Genomic DNA, 18,010 nt, shown 5'->3' with positions numbered 1-18,010 from the left:
AACTCAAAAAAAGCTGAGACCATGATTCTACAAAATCAACATTTTGTAGGGAGCAGAACTTTCAAAGAGAACTGGACTAGAAATTTGGGGGTCTTTTTCTTGGAACCCTGGTGGATCCAGCAGAATGAGGGGTTGGGGTGTAGAGTTAAAAACAGTGACATTAGAACTGGATTACCTGTGTTGGAATTCCTACATTTCTGTTTAACTCTCTGTGACCAGGGGCAACTATCTGTGACCAGGGGTAGATGGCTCAAGCGCCGTGTGCCTCAGTTTCCTTTCTCACAAGAATAATATTACTACCTACCTCCTGGGATTGTTTTGAGGTTTAAATTATTTAACACATGGAAAGCACTCACAGCAATGCCTGCCACAGAAAGAATATCCAGTACATGTTAGTGATGATCACCATTATTATTATCTGACTCCTGGAAAAGGACTTGATTTAATAATCTCATGAAACATTTTTTGGGAAAACTAATGTCAACCAAGATTATTGGTCTTGCTGTTGCTTATAACACCCCAAAAACATGACCGTGTGGATAAAAATATGTTGGAAGGAGAAGTCTTTCTAGGAGCCTGAGAATAGCCGTGTAATGATAACTACAAATATCTGTAGTTACAATTTGAGGTAGATAAACTCTGGATCTTATAGAACTGCGGTAAGGTAGGATAGGGAGACTCCTTCGACCTTCTCTGTTTATTTGTTTTTATTTTTAGGAGACTATGGAACCCCGCTTCCTTGGTACTTTCTTCTGCAAGAGTCGTATTGGCTTGGCGGTGAAGGTGAGTCCTTTAAAACACAAATCTGAATGTTTGAAATCAGCTCCTTGGGCTCTGTGCAGGATGCACATGGGTCACAGAGGTGGCCCTCTATGTAAACGGTGTGATTCCTGATGAGTCAGCTGCCTTCTGGGACTCTGCCCCTTGATAGGCATTGCAGCGTCTGGGAGCCCACCTTTCACGAGTCGCTGGGCCCTGTGTGATCATGAATGGCTGATCATGGATAAAGCCCTGTGTCCTGGACACTTTGTCCAGTAGACTAAATTGCCCTATTTAAAAAAGGCCAAGCCACTTCAGGGTTCAAAGAACTTCTGCAGCTTTTCAGTATAAAGCAGAAATCCAGGGAATCATGAAGGAACCTTTGCATTCGTCTCCCACTGCCTTCCTCGTGCCTTTTCATTCTTCTCTGCCTTTTCCAAATATAAGTAAGTTTATTCTCCCAAGATGCAGACGCCCCCTGGGGCTGAGGCAGAGCTGTTGATCTTCACCGTAATGCCTCAGATTCTCCTGGTGTTGATCTTTCTTAGGGGTGGGGAAGAAGGCTGAAAGGGCATTTGCCCACAACACATCTTAGGTAAAAGGCGCCTTTACTACTGAACCAAACTGGAGGCCTAACTAGAGAAAGTTCTAGAAGCAGGGAAAAACAGACTCTTTTGTGAGGTTTGAGAAAGCAAAGAAATTCCAGAGTGTGAGCGGGGGGGCGGGGGGGCTCCCCTAGAGCTGGGAGGTTCTGCAAGCGAAGGAAGTACTCTCCCATCTGTTTGTTGCTCACCTACCTGTTCTTTACTTTGTATTATTGGGCCTGGGCCAGGACTTATCCTGTAAGCACTGAGATTGATGTTTGTTTTCTCTAGGGGATTAGTCTAGGGCCTTTAAAAGGCTTGGCCAAGTTTTTTTGGTTTTTTTTTTCTTTTGTTTTTTTGCTTTTGTTTTCACTGGGTCAAACAAACGGCACTTTAACAGCTCAGGATTTTTTCATTGTATTGGCTTATTCATCTTGTCTACCTATGAACTTGTTAATTGTTTACTATAATAAAATTATCATATAATAAATGAAAAATTTCAGCACAGGGGTGTATTCCTGGAATGTTTTTAATGTCAATGAATATCAGGGCTTGTGGGCATTTTTTTTTTTCTCTACAATCCCAACAGATACTCTGCCTCTTAGGAAAAAAAGAAGTCATAAGAAAAATATGCTCCTTTAAAAGTGAATCACAAATATGTTTGCCAACGGGAGGCAAATATTTTTCACCTGTCTCATAGGCTGGACTGAAATGGATTTCTAAAACTCTCCAAAACCAGAAAAGAGCTGAGGGTCTCTACCCAACCTCCCTCTTTTCACAGATTAAAAAATAAAAAATGGAGCCCAGGAGACAGCCAGTATCTTCCCCCATTGGTCACTTGGGACAAAATCTGGAACTTGCACATATATTGCCTGGCAGGAAACTCATTCCAGTGATTAAACTCTTTAAGAGGATGTTTCCTCTTGCTATTTCATTACCTATTTGTGCAGTTTGATAGCTAGTAAAGTGATCAAAGGAACCGTGGGGCATAGATTCAAAAGTCCTTCAGGAAGCAGAAGTAGAAGAACAGTACTAGATGCGGCAGGTCCCTGACCACCAGGCCCACTACCTGCCGCTCCAGCACACTTCCTGCACGTTTTCAGAGGGCAGGGGACAGAGGGGCCCTGGGTGGCTGTTGCATTGAGAAATCTCGCCCTGCTCTTGTGTGTGCACTTGAGGCCGAGAGCCCTTGGATGCTTGGTGACAGTGGTTTCCTCCTGTCCCTGCCTTCCTGTCTGGCAGACTGACTGGTCCTTCTGCTTCTCTTCCCCTTCCAGGATGTCCTGATGTCTTTTTAAACCAAATGCCAAGTTTGCCAAAAAGTGTCTGTGTGTGTGTGTGTGTGTGTGTGTGTGTGTGTGCAATGTGTGCGTTTATACCACACTTCACAATTTGTCCAGGCTTGTATTAATACCATCACCAGGCTCAACCCTGGTGTTAATTCCAAGATACTTAAATGCCCATCTAGGTGAATTTCTCAGGTAAACCATTTCTCAAGCTGTAGTTTAAGCTGGCTGGCCGTCATAGCACTTTGAATAGACTTTGTTTATGTTTTTGTTTTTTGAGACAGAGTCTCACTCTGTCGCCCAGGCTGGAGTGCAGTGGCGCTATCTTGGCTCACTGCAACCTCCGCCTCCCGGGTTCAAGTGATTCTCCTGCCTCAGCCTCCTGAGTAGCTGGGATCACAGGTGAGCACCACCACACCCGACTAATTTTTTTATTTTTAGTAGATACGGGATTTCACCATGTTGGTCAGACTGGTCTCAAACTCCTGACCTTGTGATCTGCCAGCCTTGGCCTCCCAAAGTGCTGGGATTACAGGGGTGAGCCACCACATCTGGCCCCTGAATAGACTTTTACTCAAGGTTCGCCATGACTTTCACATGTTTTGGATTGGAGTAAAATGGACCAGTGGTGGGCTAAAGAAAATTAACTCATTTCAAATTCAAAACTGGTTTTCTTAATTTTTTAAAAATCACAATTTCTGAAACTGTGGGCTCCTCCTGGCACCTTGAGAGGAGGAGGTGAAACTCTCCAAGTCTGAAGCTCCTGTTACAAATCTTCCTCTGGGACTGGCAAAGATTGTGCGATCATGCTTGAGTACCTCACAGCCCTAAAGCAGGTCAGAGGCTGGCTAGGAAACTCATTTGCTCCCCGTACCTCTCCCCTCCTTTCCTGCCTTTGCTGGTTCTCAGCTCCTGGAGGTAGAGTAACAATGGCTTCTGATTGGTGCAGGGTGTTCAACCAGAGAAGAAAGAGCCCTGGAAAAGACCGAGCCCCTAACAGAGGAAACGGAGGATCCGGAACACCCAGAAGGAATACACGGTAAAACCCCAATAAAGAATGCACAGCAGAGGCGAGGAAAAGGCTCTAAGCACTGCAGAGGGCCAGAGCAAAACATCTCATGGCAAGGGTGGAAAGAAGCCCAGGAAACTGACTCTCTCTGTTGACAAGTGTTAAACCAGATCGCTTCTCAGAGGTCCATCTGCATGTGTGTGGAATGAATGGTTCAGCCCAGACATTAGCGCATATTTCCTGGAGAAAGCAAATACCAACTATGTAGTGTGCCTGTGCCCTTGTTAGGCAAATCCCAAGTGGGTTGCACAAATGTGCTGACTTCCGAGGATTTAGCAAGAACAATAACTTTGGTCACTGGGACTTAAAGCGGATATGAGCTATAAGGAAAGACAAAAATAAATGCTTCTGTGTCCAGGGGGAAAGAGACTCCAGGGGAGCTGACTACACTTCACTTATGGCTTACAAATCTAGAAGGCCATTCATTGAAACCATCAGAAGCCTTTCCTGACAGTGGAAGTTACCTAATAATCCCTAAACTGATGGCCCAGGTTTACAAGTTGTGTTTTTCCTGGCTTTTGCTGCCCTCATCTTCTCTCTTAAACTAGTTCTGTATTTTTCCCAAGGCTTTTCATTCCCTAAGCATATGCATTTCTCTGTGGCCAAAATGCTCTGGGTTTAGACAGGTAGCACAGCCCCCGGGCTCTGCCTGACAGGGCAGGAGAGGGTCTGGCTTTTATCCCTCCAGCCCACCACTGCCCACTGCAGTACACCATGCCTCTGGGCAGATCCTCCTCCCACAGTGGAAAGTCGAGGCTGAAATCAGGAGGCTGGGGACTGATTCCACCTCAGTTGCAGGCAAGACCAGGCGGCACAGACAGAAGAAACAGTGGAATTTCTCCCCCTAGGGAAACAAATGCTTAGAGCTACAGTATTAAGATGACAAATTAAGCTGTGCCATATAGGGTGAAATGAAGCAGTGAGAGACGGGAGGTCAGGGAGAAGTGAGAGCACTAGGTGAGGGTCTGCAGTGGAGGGGGCATGGGAGGAGGAAGGAGGGGAGTGGGATTTGAGGGATGGTGATGGGGAGGCATGGACTGCCCTACCCACCTAATTGGAAAACTCTGGGAGTTCTGAGGAGCAAGAAGACTTAGTCAAAGTCAACTCAAAGATTCAAGCCAAGGTGACTAGGAGAATGGCGGTCCAGAAAAGGTCATGGGAGAGTCTGAAAGCAGATGTTGTTTTGGGAAGATGAAGAGCCTAAGCCGCTTCCAGAAATTCATGAGGAAATGCCCCATGGACTGTTGGCAATGAGGGCCTAGGACCAAGGTTGAGCTTGGGGCCAACTCTCCCTATAGACAGTGAGTGCACTCTGATGAGCATGGGCTCTGGGTTCAAATCCCGACTCTGCCACTCATGCCTATGTGTCCTTAATAGGAGAGTTGATGTCTCTGTGTCTGAGGTTTCCTCGGCTATGGAAATGTGCCTAATAAATGTTTACACCTTAGGACCGTTATGAAAGTACATTGAGGTAATTTGTGTAAAGCAGTTGAAGCAGTGCCTAGCATATAGGAGGTGCTATATAAATGTTTGATGCTATTATTACTATTATTATTCTGCAGTCTACAAGGGCAGGTGATGTTACAGGCAGAAGACAAGGTCTGGAGAAAAAGCCCTGGGGCCGTGTAATTAGGCATTATGTTTACATCATGTTCATTATTTTCTCCCAAGACTCCTTCTTTGAACGTGAGCATCCAGGGTGGGTTCCTGGGGTATGTGTGAAGAATCTGGTGAAGATTTTTGAGCCCTATGGCCGGCCAGCTGTGGACCGTCTGAACATCACCTTCTACGAGAACCAGATCACCGCATTCCTCGGCCACAATGGAGCAGGGAAAACCACCACCTTGTGAGTCTTCCAGCAGAGAAGCTGGCTGCCGTGCTAGCCTGTCATTTCCTGGCTTAGTCTTTCCCTGTCAGCGGCTGTCTCCTCTTTCCCACAAAGTTTAGTGACAAATATTTGTGGCCCCAAGAATGTGTAAAAGCTTGCTGCAGTATTCAAAGCTCACTCATATGTATTCTCTTGAGGGGGAGGTAGAATAAGTTTATTGCCCCTTTTGTGTGCCGGGGAAGTGGACATTCATTCAGAGAGTTGAAGTGACTTTCCTGAGGCCACCGAGTTGTCATGGCTCAGTGGGGGCAAAAGCCAGGCACCGCGGTTGCCTCTTGTTTCTCACACCTTGAGTCTTTCCCCCATCCCAACAGTCCATGGTGGTGATCAAGTGATGGCCACTGTCATCACGTGCACGGAAGTATTGAGTCCTGCTATTTCCCTATTTCCTTTCTCTTTGCTTTGCTTTCTTTTTTTTTTTTTTTTTTGAGACAGTGTCTCACTCCATTACCCATGCTGGAGTGCAGTGGTGAGTGCAGTGGTGTGATCTTGGCTCACTGCAACCTCCACCTCCCAGGATCAAGCGATTCTCCCACCTCAGCCTCCCAAGTTGGTAGGACTACAGGTGCATACCACCACACCCAGTTAATTTTTTTTTTTTTTTAGTAGAGACAGGGTTTCACCATGTTGGCCAGGCTGGTCTCAAACTCCTGACCTCAGGTGATCTGCCCACTTCAGCTTCCCAAAGTGCTGGGATTACAGGCATGAGCCACCACACCAGGCAGAGTCCTGCTATTTTCAAGGAAAATTCCTTTTCCTGCCGATCATTAGGCAGGCTTCAACATCAGCTGATGAGGGTTAGTGGTAGTTCTGGAGAAAGTAAAAAAAAAAAAAAAAAATCAGTCCCTAGAGGGGCCTGTGGAGTAACCGCCTGGCAACAGAAGGTCAGGGCACGGAAGGCGAAGGGCTCTGCGTGGACTTGTCAGCTCCGCAGGCGTCCCACTCTCCTCCAAGGGACCCGAGCGCCATCTGCTGAGAGGAGAACAGGGCCCGCCATGGTTTCCCAAGGAGCAGCAGACATGGACCTCGCAGGGGGCAGTGAACCCACGTGACACAGTCTTCACGTCCTTTGGAGAGCCCCAGGAAGGAACAGCAGTGTGTACACCCTGTGATGGAATGTTCTCTAGGGCGGTTCAGTGTGAATGGAATGTGCGGCCGGTGCCATTCTATTTGGTTCTGTTTCCCTCTAGTGGTTGATCCGCGGAGATTTCAGCTTCTCCATCAGGACAAGTTCAGATAGCCTGAGATGGTATCAGAACTCAGGGACAGAGCTGGGTGTGGCGGTCCTGCATCCATCTGATGTCTCTCCATGCTAACTGATAGGGTCAGAGAGCTGGAAGCAAAGTCCAGCACCCCAGGGCTCCGCAAAGGCAAACACATTACTTCATCAGCTGCTGACATGCAACTTCCCCCGGGGGTTAAAACAATGTTTAATACTAACGGTGATCATATTTTTGAGTTTTACTTTATGCTGGCTCTGTTCTAATGTTGTAAGTGTATTAACTCATTTAAGCCTTACAACAACCAGGGACATGGGAGTCATAGTTCCCATTTTACAAAAAAAAAAAAAAAAAAAAAAAAGCCCACCGTTGCTCTTGGGCTTTTTATGTTTTGGATCCAAAGCTGATACTGATGGTGGTAATTCCCATGCCTGGCTTCCATCAGTTAATCAACAAATGCCTAGGACTGCTTAGTTATCGCCTTCATCAAGACCTTAACTGGCTTTATGATGATGACACCTGGCTTTTCAATAGCCATGACTGCTCACCCAAGAGGCAAAGCCTTGAGTCATGCACCAAACACCTTTTATTGATCCTCTCCAACACCAGGCTCCGTGATGGCTGAGCTGGGGATACCTGTGACTGCACATGAACATTCTGAGGCTGGGAATCCCAGAGGCCCTCAGCGTTGGCCTGGGAGCCCCAGGAAATAAGTAGCAGAGAAGGACGGCCGAAGTGGCCCTCTGCATCAGGGCCTGGATGCACACGCTGGTGCTAAGGGGGCCCCACAGCTAATAGCAGTTTGGGTTTGATTGACAGCTCAGGCAGGAATCCAGTGAGAGTTCTCACTGAACACAGTGTGGGGCGGCCCTCCTAAGGCATGTTGCTAAAGGCCATCTCTTCTGCCACTGACTCCTGTGTTCTGCAGGTCCATCCTGACGGGTCTGTTGCCACCAACCTCTGGGACTGTGCTCGTTGGGGGAAGGGACATTGAAACCAGCCTGGATGCAATCCGGCAGAGCCTTGGCATGTGTCCACAGCACAACATCCTGTTCCACCAGTAAGCAACGCAGGAACTGAGACCTCCCCATCCCGTCTCCTCACCTCTGCCCCCCAGCACACTTTTCTAGAGCCCAGCTCAGGGGTGCTGGGCCTGGGCACAGGCAGAGATACAGACTCTTATTTGGTTTTCCCCGTGTTTAAGGTCCTTTGTCCTACTTGCAGTGAGAATTGTCCCTCAGAATATGGGACTCTGGCTCTGCTGCTCAGAGCTGAGGGCTCCCCCCCTCAGAAGGGTGAGGCTGCCTTCACTCTGACAGAGCAGCTGATTGATCCCCGAGCCCCTTCTGCAGCCCTGAAGTACTTCCTTTCAGGGACCAAAGACAGGAGGACCACTGTTCCTTTTTCCTGTGTAAGCCACGGCATGAAAGGCAAACTTTTCAGGGGGCTTTTCAGTTACTTTTTTCCCCCAATAAGGTATCTTTTATTTCTTATCTAAGAAGCTATGCGTAGTCATTGTGAAAGAAAAAAAAGGAAGGGAGGAAGGAAGGGAGGGAGGGAGGAAGAAAAGGAAGGAAGTAAGAAAGGAAGGAAGGAGGAAGAAGGAAGGAAGGAAGGAAGGAGTGAAGGAAAAAAGAAAGGGAGAGAGGGAGGGGATGAAGGGAGGGGAGGGGAGGGAAGAAAAGGGAAGGGGAAGGAGGAAGGAAAGGGAAGGAGGGAGGAAGGAAATATAGGTAAACAAAAAATCGAAAATAAAAGTCACCTGTAATTTCACTACTCAGAGATAACCACTGTTAACATATTGGTATATAATTTTTTAGAACTTTCTCCTATACATGTATAGATAGATAAACACATATACTTTAAAATCATAAAGAATAGTAAAACTATGCATACAATTTTATAACCTGACATTTTTTTCAAAAAAGGATTGCTTTTTTAAACATAAGATATCATGAACATCTCTCATGTCATTACATATTCTTCTATAAAATAATATTTAATATTTACAGACTATTCCATTGTATGAATGAACCATGTAAGCCATCCTCTTATTAACTATTTAAGCAGGGTCTGCTATTTTTGTTTTGTATCATAAACACCACTGCAGTGAGCATCTTGATTGCTAAATCAAGAATACTTGTCCTCAATTATTTCTGTAAGATCGGCTGCTAGAAGTGGAAGTGCTGAGCCATTGCTTTTCTCGTTGTCCCATCCTCCTAGCCTCACGGTGGCTGAGCACATACTGTTCTATGCCCAGCTGAAAGGAAAGTCCTGGGAGGAGGCCCAGCTGGAGATGGAGGCCATGTTGGAGGACACAGGCCTCCACCACAAGCGGAATGAAGAGGCTCAGGATCTATCAGGTGCTGGGAGTTGGATGGAGACAGGGCCACAGATGGCAAATCCATGACTTCCCAGTGCACCCAGGAGGCAGGGGAGGCTTGGAGCAGGAGAGCTTCTAAGGGTGGGAACACCTCTGTGAAGTTACCCAAAAAATCTAAGAGCAGCCCCCAGAGCATTATCCCTGCAGAGCAGTGTCTCACAGCAGCCTGGGTTTTATTTGTCCTGAGGTTGATGTGTTTGAACAGTCTTCAAAGGGTCTGATCCAAGGAGGCGATGGTTGCCCTTTCTGCATTTACAAAGCCTCAACAGTATTAGGGCTTTGAACGCTATGAACATCTAAGAGGCAGCATCAAACCGCTGCTGGATTAGGGTGCCCCCACAATGCCACTGGCCCTGGGCCTTTCTCGTCCCCACCCTCCACAGTCCCTTAACTCTCCTATCCTTCTTGTGCCTCCAGGTGGCATGCAGAGAAAGCTGTCAGTCGCCATTGCCTTTGTGGGAGATGCCAAGGTGGTGATTCTGGACGAACCCACCTCTGGTGTGGACCCTTACTCGAGACGCTCGATCTGGGACCTGCTCCTGAAGTATCGCTCAGGTAACAGCCACTGCTCAGTCTCCTGGGCTCTCACTGTGGCTCTACCTGTGGTCCCCACTCTCTCACCTGGCATAGCTGAGTACAGGAACCACCATGGCTACACTTAGAAGGGGGTTTGTCAGTGACTTGGTGAATCTAAGTTCCAACTAAAGCCTCCTGAGGTTTTTAAAAATATAAACAGGGAATCATTGATGAGGCAACCTATTTCCGAAAATATTTTAGAAAATTCTCTCAACCTGCAGCCCTTCTGTCTGAAATGATGGATGCTACTCTAGGTGAAAGTCCTCTCTGACCATGGGGACCCAGGTCACCTGCAAACATACCTAGAAGCTCCATAGCTGTCAGATGACCACTCAGGACCAGTGTGAAGGTGACCTGGTGGGCATTCGGTGCTCCAGAGGATGGCCGCAGATGGAAGTGGCTCCTCTGTCATGGCACCTCTCAGACAAGGGGCTCAGATTGGGAGACACAGCAGGCAGAGCTGAGTGCTCATAGAGGTTAATAGCATGGTTCAACCCCATGATCAAGCCAGAGCTTTCCCCTCACTCTACTCACACAGCATTGCCCTGTGCCTTTCTCTGAGGGTTTGTCATCCTGGAATCCTCATTGCTGTTTTCTTCTTCAAATTTTTTTTTTTTTTTTTTTTTTTGTGAGATAGAGTCTCGCTCTGTCGCCCAGGCTGGAGTGCAGTGGTATGATCTCCACTCACTGCAAGCTCCGCCTCCCAGGTTCACACCATTCTCCTGCCTCAGCCTCCCGAGTAGCTGGGACTACAGGCGCCTGCCACCATGCCTGGCTAATGGTTTTTGTATTTTTGGTAGAGATGGGGTTTCACCGTGTTAGCCAGGATGGTCTTGATCTCCTGACCTCAGATGATCTGCCCACCTCGGCTTCCCAAAGTGCTGGGATTACAGGCGTGAGCCACCGCATCTGGCCTGCTGTTTCCTTTTAATGACATCTCCAGTTAGGGAGAGTATGCACGTGTGTGTTCTTTATGAAGATTATAAATATAAACGCAAAGCTTAATGATCCAGAAAATGTATGTATGAAACTCACTAGATGCTGACCATAATACATAAGCCCCTAATATGGAGATTTATTTGAATCAGATCCTATGCTGGATGCAGAGACACTGTGTGTGGCAATGCCTTACAGTATGTAGGGTGCTATGAAATGTTAGTTATTATTGTCCTAATATCCTGGAATTTGCTGCTGAATTAGTTCCCTTGGATTTTTTTTAGTTAATTCCTGATTTTTGCAACTATGTAGCCAGGAAATTGCTGTACACCCTTTACCAACCACACCTAACCCAGGGCAGGGCTGGTGATTGCCCTGGCCCCTACCTTGCAGGCAGAACCATCATCATGTCAACTCACCATATGGACGAGGCCGACCTCCTTGGGGATCGCATTGCCATCATTGCCCAGGGAAGGCTCTACTGCTCAGGCACCCCACTTTTCCTGAAGAACTGCTTTGGCACGGGCTTGTACTTAACCTTGGTGCGCAAGATGAAAAACATCCAGAGCCAAAGGAAAGGCAGTGAGGTAGGTGTCTGCCCAGGGAAGGACCCTGGCCTGGGTGAGAAGGAGCACACAGCACGGGGCTGCCACTCCAGACAGGGCTACTCACACAGGCTCTCGTCATCAGAATCAGTGTCTTTGTTCTGGGACCATTTGCAGAAGATTTCGATGAACATATTCTGAAGCCTCCTCCTACAGAGATGCTTTAGCCAAAATGAAACAACTAGCTTTAAATGGTCTGCAATTATTACATGCCAGATTACACACCAGGATCCCAAGCTTCAGATGTGGTTTGGTGCAACATAGAAGTGAGTGTCTTATTTTGTAAGGTTAGGCTGTTCTAAGAGCAATTGGTTAAACTTCGTTCTTTTTTCATTTCAACATTCATATTCCCTAATTAAACCTGAATTTCAGTGGTAAGTGAAGACTAAGAGGAGGCCTCCTTGGGTGCTATAACATAAAAATGATGAAGCCAAAATATACCAACCAACGGAGACCACTTCAGCACATCAGACCCAGTTTTATGTCTGTGCTGCCAAGTGGACAAACTGTGTCATCCTAGGCAAATTATTTAATTCCTCCTTATTTTTTTTCCAGTCCAGAGGTCTTTTTTTTTTTTTTTTTTTTTTAAACACCTAGTATGCCATGAATTCACAGGGAATAGGTTCCAGCAGCTCAGGCTCCTTCCCATTGGTTCTCACAAAGTGTACTTCTCTGGGTGGAGCAGGCTGGCGCTTCAGTGGAACCCAGGTACCTTTCTCTTTGGCTTCTTTCTTTTTCTGATCATTTTCCTTCACGCGTTTCAGGAAGCCATCTCGGCTCCTAGAGTGCTTAATGTGCTCAATACGCACATTAATTCTCTTGGCAAGAATCTTGCCCTTAACTTGTTTGTTTACAACAATGCCAACAGCATGCTGGGTAACATTGTAGACTCTTCCAGTTTTGCCATGGTAACACTTGTGGGGCATTCCTTTTTGAACAGTACCCATTCCCTTGATGTCTACACCTTTCTTATAGATTCACATATACGTGGCCAAAGAAACAACTCCATGTTTTCTAAAAGGCCTAGAGAACATATATCGGCTGCCTCTCCTCTTTCCCTTTGTGTTCGTCATTTTGGCGAATTACTGGAAGATGGCGGTTCTGGCTGAAAGGCCCTCCTTATTTTTTTTAATTTTTTTTTTCTTCTTCACATGTTAAATGAAGCTGATGACCTCTGCTTCTGCTTCTTAGGGATGTGAAGATAAATGAGATAAAGTATTATAAATGTGCTCTGGGCTTCTTAAGAACAGGCATCGCTCACATTCAAATGGTCACGAATATGACATGGCAACATTATTTATGCCTCTGGTTTAAGTGTCTGGCTGCTGCTGGGGTTTCCTGTTTCCATCCACAGCGAGGCAGGCGCAGAATGTCTCCCACAGGCAGAACCTACAGCTGCCACATAATTGAAGACAAGCCAAAGGGACCCTTGGAGGTTCTGCTGCTCTCTGTGCGTGACTCACACACTCTAGGATAAAATCAAGCGACTACACCCTCAGAATGCTCAGATGAATTAACAGATTAAACAGTGAAGAAAAAAATGTGTTGACTACACTTGGCAGTGAGAAATAAATAAAGCAGGCAGTGACAGCAGCCAGCATCAGGGAGAGGCTGTCACTGAAGGGATGTGTATCTTGTCAGTCATCCTGTCCATCTGTCTGTTGCAGGGGACCTGCAGCTGCGCGTCTAAGAGTTTCTCCACCACTTGTCCAGCCCACGTCGATGACCTAACTCCAGAACAAGTCCTGGATGGTAAGGACTGGACGGGCCATACTTGGGTTCCTGTCTGGCAGCCATCTCCCACTATTGCTGGGTGTGTCCTGTTGTGATGCATTTTAATGGGAGCAAAGAGAACACTGTGTACTTCTCAAGGTCACACAGTTGTTCTTTCGCTTTGAGCTTCTTTCTCCTCGTCCACCTTCCTTCATTCCCAAAAGGATTTTAAAAGACATGCACCTAAGGGCCCTCTCCCTTTAATTAGGAATACACTCTGCTCTTACCCTTAGTAAGCCTTCATTCCTGGGGTCTCCCTGCCCTGGCTCCAGGCCACATTCCTTAGTGTGGGGAGAGCTTCTTTAAATGTGTGACATGGCGCCCTCTAGTGGAAGCATGGTGATGCACGGCTCTTCCAGTGAACTTGGGGAGTCAGATTGCATGTGTGGATGGCAAGTCTGGAAATAGCATACACTCCTATTACACTCCTGATTCTCCCCTCAGCTTCCCAACTTTCCAGTGAGTCTCCCTTTAATTATGATGCACTGAAGCTCTCAGGGGTGCCCCCATCTCCAGGGAGCTGCAGTAGAGAGGCTATCCCCTCTCTATGTGAGAGAACATGTGAGAAGCAGATTCCCACACAGGAGCAAAACTAAGCTTATGTACTGATACAAGTTAATGAATGGGAAAAGTACCTGCTTATCAAAGAAAAAGCACATTTTTCTATTTAGCACAAACTTTTTCTAAATGTTAAGAATTTACTGATTGAAGTCCGGTGAAGCAAGAGAACCGGACAATATTTGTGTCGTCCGATCATTACAACTGGAGGGAACATGCCCGGAGAGCTGTCGTCACGGTTCATGCACCTGCCTTCTCTTTACACTGAGAGACCCTGTGAGGAACAGAAAACATCTTTTTAGGATGACACTTCTGGGTCTTCCTCCTAGCCTGCCTTCCTGTGGTTATCTATCGCCCCACTCTCTGAATCTTGGTCAAGAAGTTTATATTTGTTTTAAATTAATTCTAATATGTTAAGTTACTGTGATTTGCCAAAACTGGGTTGGAAACAAGGCCTGAGTGGCTGAATGATTCTTTTTTTTTTTTTTCAATTACTTTATTTCTAAATGAAGATTTTCTTTGTATAGAATCGGGATGCCGTGAATGGTGGGAAATGCAGTCCATAGTTAGGCCTCAAATAAGACAGGGAAAATCATTTAATCCTCAGCTCCTTGAAAGTCTTTTCACTCAAACACACCCACACACCACACACACACTCACGGACCTCCCTCCCAGATGCCCAAAGCCCTGCTGACCTACAGAGCTACTTCTGGAAAGGCTGACACATGCCTAAGACACAATTCCTGGGAATCCAGCAGCTTTGGGTTCAATTTCCTTCCTAAGAGAACAATGAACATGACCCCTGGAGAGCAATTAGGGCAGAGCTGCTTCCTTAACGTAAAGGACTCTCCAGCCTCCGTATGAAGTCATCCCAGAGCTAAAGACAATCAAGTCCAACTTGCAGATTTGACATAAAGAAGACTTCCAATCCAGCTAGGCAGAAGGATTTTGGTTGAAAGCCATGAAATCCCTTCATATGGATCATTTTTTAAACAACAATAAAAGAACCTACTGGGTGTCCTCAAGTCTGAGAGCTGCTTTCTGAGAGTTGTGTTTTGAGTCCTGGAATCCCTCTCCCTTTGACCTGCCTCTCAAGACAGTGTGTGAGAGAACTCTCTCTTCAAGTGTATGTAAGTGAGGTTTTTACAGTTAGATTTTTAATTTTAAGGTAATACACACTTGTACACAAAATTCAATTCTGAATGCATACATGTGTCAGATAAACAGTTGATACCTGACACTTGTTCACAGTCCATGATATGCACCCCATATCCTACCCCCTCCCCCAGCTTCTCCCCATGGCTTCTCAACCCCCCTCTGCATTTCCTGTGAGCTGAGGATTCAGTTTTGTTTGTGGAGGCAGGTGCAATCCCAAGAGAAACTGTGCAGTCTTCTGAGAAGTTAGAGCAGGCACGGGTGTGTGATTTAGGGAAGGCGCTTCTCACTCAGCTTGGTCACCGGTTCCAGGTTTGTGTCTTGGGCAAGTCCCCCATAGCTGAGGACAGACCAGAAAAATGAAAACGACTTTGACTTAGCCCTCAAGTGTTCAGTGAATGAGAATGAAAAACAACCATGACTAAGAGATTTCTTACCGAGATGATGTAAATGACAACAATAGCAGCCAGCACTCACCTAGGTGCCAGGTGTTTCTCTAACTGCTTTGTGCAGTTTAACTCATCCGGTCCTCAAAAACAACAATGAAGTGGGTACCATTATTTTCCCCTTTTCACAGATGAGGAAACTCGAGTGTGACCCACCCAATGTAACATAGCTTGAGGGGACAGAACGTTTGGTTGAACAGAGGAGGAACTGGCACAGGAAAGTTGCATGACTGCACCCCCCGCCTCGCCCCCAGGTTGCACAGCTGGCTAGTGGGGAGGACTCTGCTTCCATTTCCCTCTGCCTCTCAATGGTGATCTCAGGGCCAACTAAGCTAAAAACAGACTTGATGGAGCATCAGTCCTCTGAAAGAGTCACTGCCGAGATACAAAATGCCTCTTCCTCAAAGGGGAGGTGGAGAGAAGTAGGAAACCTGGGTAACCTCACCATCTTCCAGGTTCTGGAAAACAGAGCTGGCATCAGTCTTTTTTCTTGTCCTAGGGGATGTAAATGAGCTGATGGATGTAGTTCTCCACCATGTTCCAGAGGCAACGCTGGTGGAGTGCATTGGTCAAGAACTTATCTTCCTTCTTCCAAGTAAGAATTTCAAGCACAGAGCATATGCTAGCCTTTTCAGAGAGCTGGAGGAAACGCTGGCTGACCTTGGTCTCAGCAGTTTTGGAATTTCTGACACTCCCCTGGAAGAGGTAAAGTAGAGATTCCAGCTGGTTTCTGTCAAGTGCCAGAAGTGGTGGTTCCTTGAAAAAGTCTAACATTAGAGCAAAGTTGTGTAAAAGCAAAAAGCCATCATTCCTCACCCAAGCATAGCAACTATCTTTATTTTTGGCATACTTCCCGCTTCTCTGTATGCATACATATTTTATGTAGTTGTGGTTACTGTGTGCTTACGTTTTTGCATTTATAGAAGACGATGTTCTTAGATAAAGAGTCATAATGGGTTTTCTTCCCATTATGAAGCAATACCCAACAAAACGGAGCTTGGGTTAGATTTTTCTGAGAGTAGGAATGACTAAATAAAATTCTCTCTTTTTTTCTTCTTGACAGATTTTTCTGAAGGTCACGGAGGATTCTGATTCAGGACCTCTGTTTGCAGGTATGGTGCTGGAGACTGTGGCTTGTCCCCTTCCTCTCCCCCCTCCCAAGTTCTATCTTGAAAGTCTAAGGGGCTGGGTGCGGTGGCTCATGCCTGTAATCCCAGCAATTTGAGAGGCTGATGCAGATGGATCACCTGAGTTCAAGACCAGCCTGGCCACATGGTGAAACCTCGTTTCTACTAAAAATACAAAAGTTAGCTGGGCATGGTGGCGCGCACCTGTAATCCCAGCTACTCAGTAGGCTGAGACAGGAGAATCGCTTGAACCTGGGAGGCAGAGGTTGCAGTGAGCAGAGATTGTGCCACTACACTGCAGCCTGGGTGACAAGAGCAAAATCCGTCTCAAAAAAAAAAAAAAAAAAAAAAAGTCTAAGGAAAAAGTCATGAAACAACAAAGAAGGCAAATATTCCTCCATAGTATCTGACTCCCCAGTAGTAGGCACTTTGCATCCTAGATGGCTTTGAGTGACAAAGGAATAACAGACTGAGTTAGGTCTGGGTGGGGACACTTGGGATGAATGAGGATTCTTATGGAGGTCAGCTTGGTAGCTCCGTCCCTCAGCTTCTCATGCTGGGTCCCCAGTCCCTTGTTCCTGCCACGTCATCGTTCTCATCTCCTCCTGTCATCTCCAGCAGGCCTCTGATCCATCCCTGTCTGCATGAGTGACAGCTGGCAGAGTCCTTAGCGTTTATTAAACACAACTCAGATGCCAGTCTCCTGGCCCCTTTGAGATCAACATAAAATCATTTTGAACCCTTATTTAGTGGTCTATGGGCTTTGAAAACATGGGGACCAAAATTCCTATGGATTCTAGAAGTCTCCCTTCTACATGTGTCAGCCTGGGCACCAACTAGCTCCTTCCATAAACTTTTAACAAACCCACAGCCACACAAAGCATCTGTGAGTGTAGCAGAGTTTACGGCAGAGGGTGGAGGGTGGGGAGATAGACATGTGACAGGGTTACCTGCCACACAAACAGAAACTACTCCTGATAGAACACGAGGCGTCCATCCACACTGTAAAATCCTCCGCTGGTGCAGGCAAAGCTTTGCAGCGATTTTCCTTTGCTGCCCCTGGGTTCCTAACACCTCCTAAAGCATGAGTTACCTCCTTCTTCTCAGTGTGGCATATTTCAATGTTTTCCTGTTGGAGTGTTTCCTCTTTATGGGGATTCTGGAATGAGCTCTTAACATAACTTGGTTTTCATCTTTCTTCATAAGTGATCCCAAACATCTATCTACTATGCCTAGAACTACCAATGGACACATATACCAGCCCAGATAGGCTTCAGCCCATCCCAGTACATCACGTGGTGGTCAAAAGATGTAGTCATCCTGGCAGAGTGGGGGTGGAGCAGGAAGCAGTTCTCTCCAGGGGGCAGGAGCAGTTCACCACATAGCCCAAGTTCTTTCAAGCTCTGCTGACACAGAAGTTGAATAATCTCAGCTCACCCAAAGTCAAAGACTTATATTAACCAAGACCAGAATGAAAATATGCTAATTTATATCAGAAGCTTTGCTGGATTCAAGAGTTAGGGCCTTGTACCTGTGCCAAATATTCCGTCTTGATAAATAGGCCCTCTCAGAATAAATTACACATCAGAGGACTGTTTAGTCAGCATAAGCGTAGAACAGGATATTCCAAAGATACAGTCAAGGG

General features: G+C 46.4%; 1 protein-coding gene and 1 pseudogene across 2 annotated transcripts in view; one reads left to right on the top strand and one right to left on the bottom strand.

Annotated features, from left to right (window-relative positions):
• The window catches only part of ABCA4 (ATP binding cassette subfamily A member 4), a 128,464-nt gene that overhangs the window by 67,668 nt on the left and 42,786 nt on the right, over positions 1–18,010 (top strand). Inside the window, exons 17-26 of the mRNA XM_025385846.1 lie at positions 718–783; positions 3,579–3,668; positions 5,370–5,544; positions 7,735–7,866; positions 9,030–9,169; positions 9,607–9,744; positions 11,095–11,288; positions 12,974–13,058; positions 15,738–15,943; positions 16,302–16,350. Of these exons, the coding sequence (XP_025241631.1) occupies positions 718–783; positions 3,579–3,668; positions 5,370–5,544; positions 7,735–7,866; positions 9,030–9,169; positions 9,607–9,744; positions 11,095–11,288; positions 12,974–13,058; positions 15,738–15,943; positions 16,302–16,350 (1,275 nt within the window). The remainder of the gene's footprint in view (positions 1–717; positions 784–3,578; positions 3,669–5,369; positions 5,545–7,734; positions 7,867–9,029; positions 9,170–9,606; positions 9,745–11,094; positions 11,289–12,973; positions 13,059–15,737; positions 15,944–16,301; positions 16,351–18,010) is intronic.
• Positions 11,900–12,382, bottom strand: LOC112633436 (annotated as a pseudogene). The gene has a single exon (XR_003121524.1). The product of XR_003121524.1 is annotated as a 60S ribosomal protein L21 pseudogene (transcript).

Source organism: Theropithecus gelada, chromosome 1 (genome assembly GCF_003255815.1).
Source record: "Theropithecus gelada isolate Dixy chromosome 1, Tgel_1.0, whole genome shotgun sequence".
NCBI classification, from domain to species: domain Eukaryota; kingdom Metazoa; phylum Chordata; class Mammalia; order Primates; family Cercopithecidae; genus Theropithecus; species Theropithecus gelada.
Note: the sequence above shows the minus strand (reverse complement) of the source record. Positions and strands in the feature narration are given on the sequence as shown.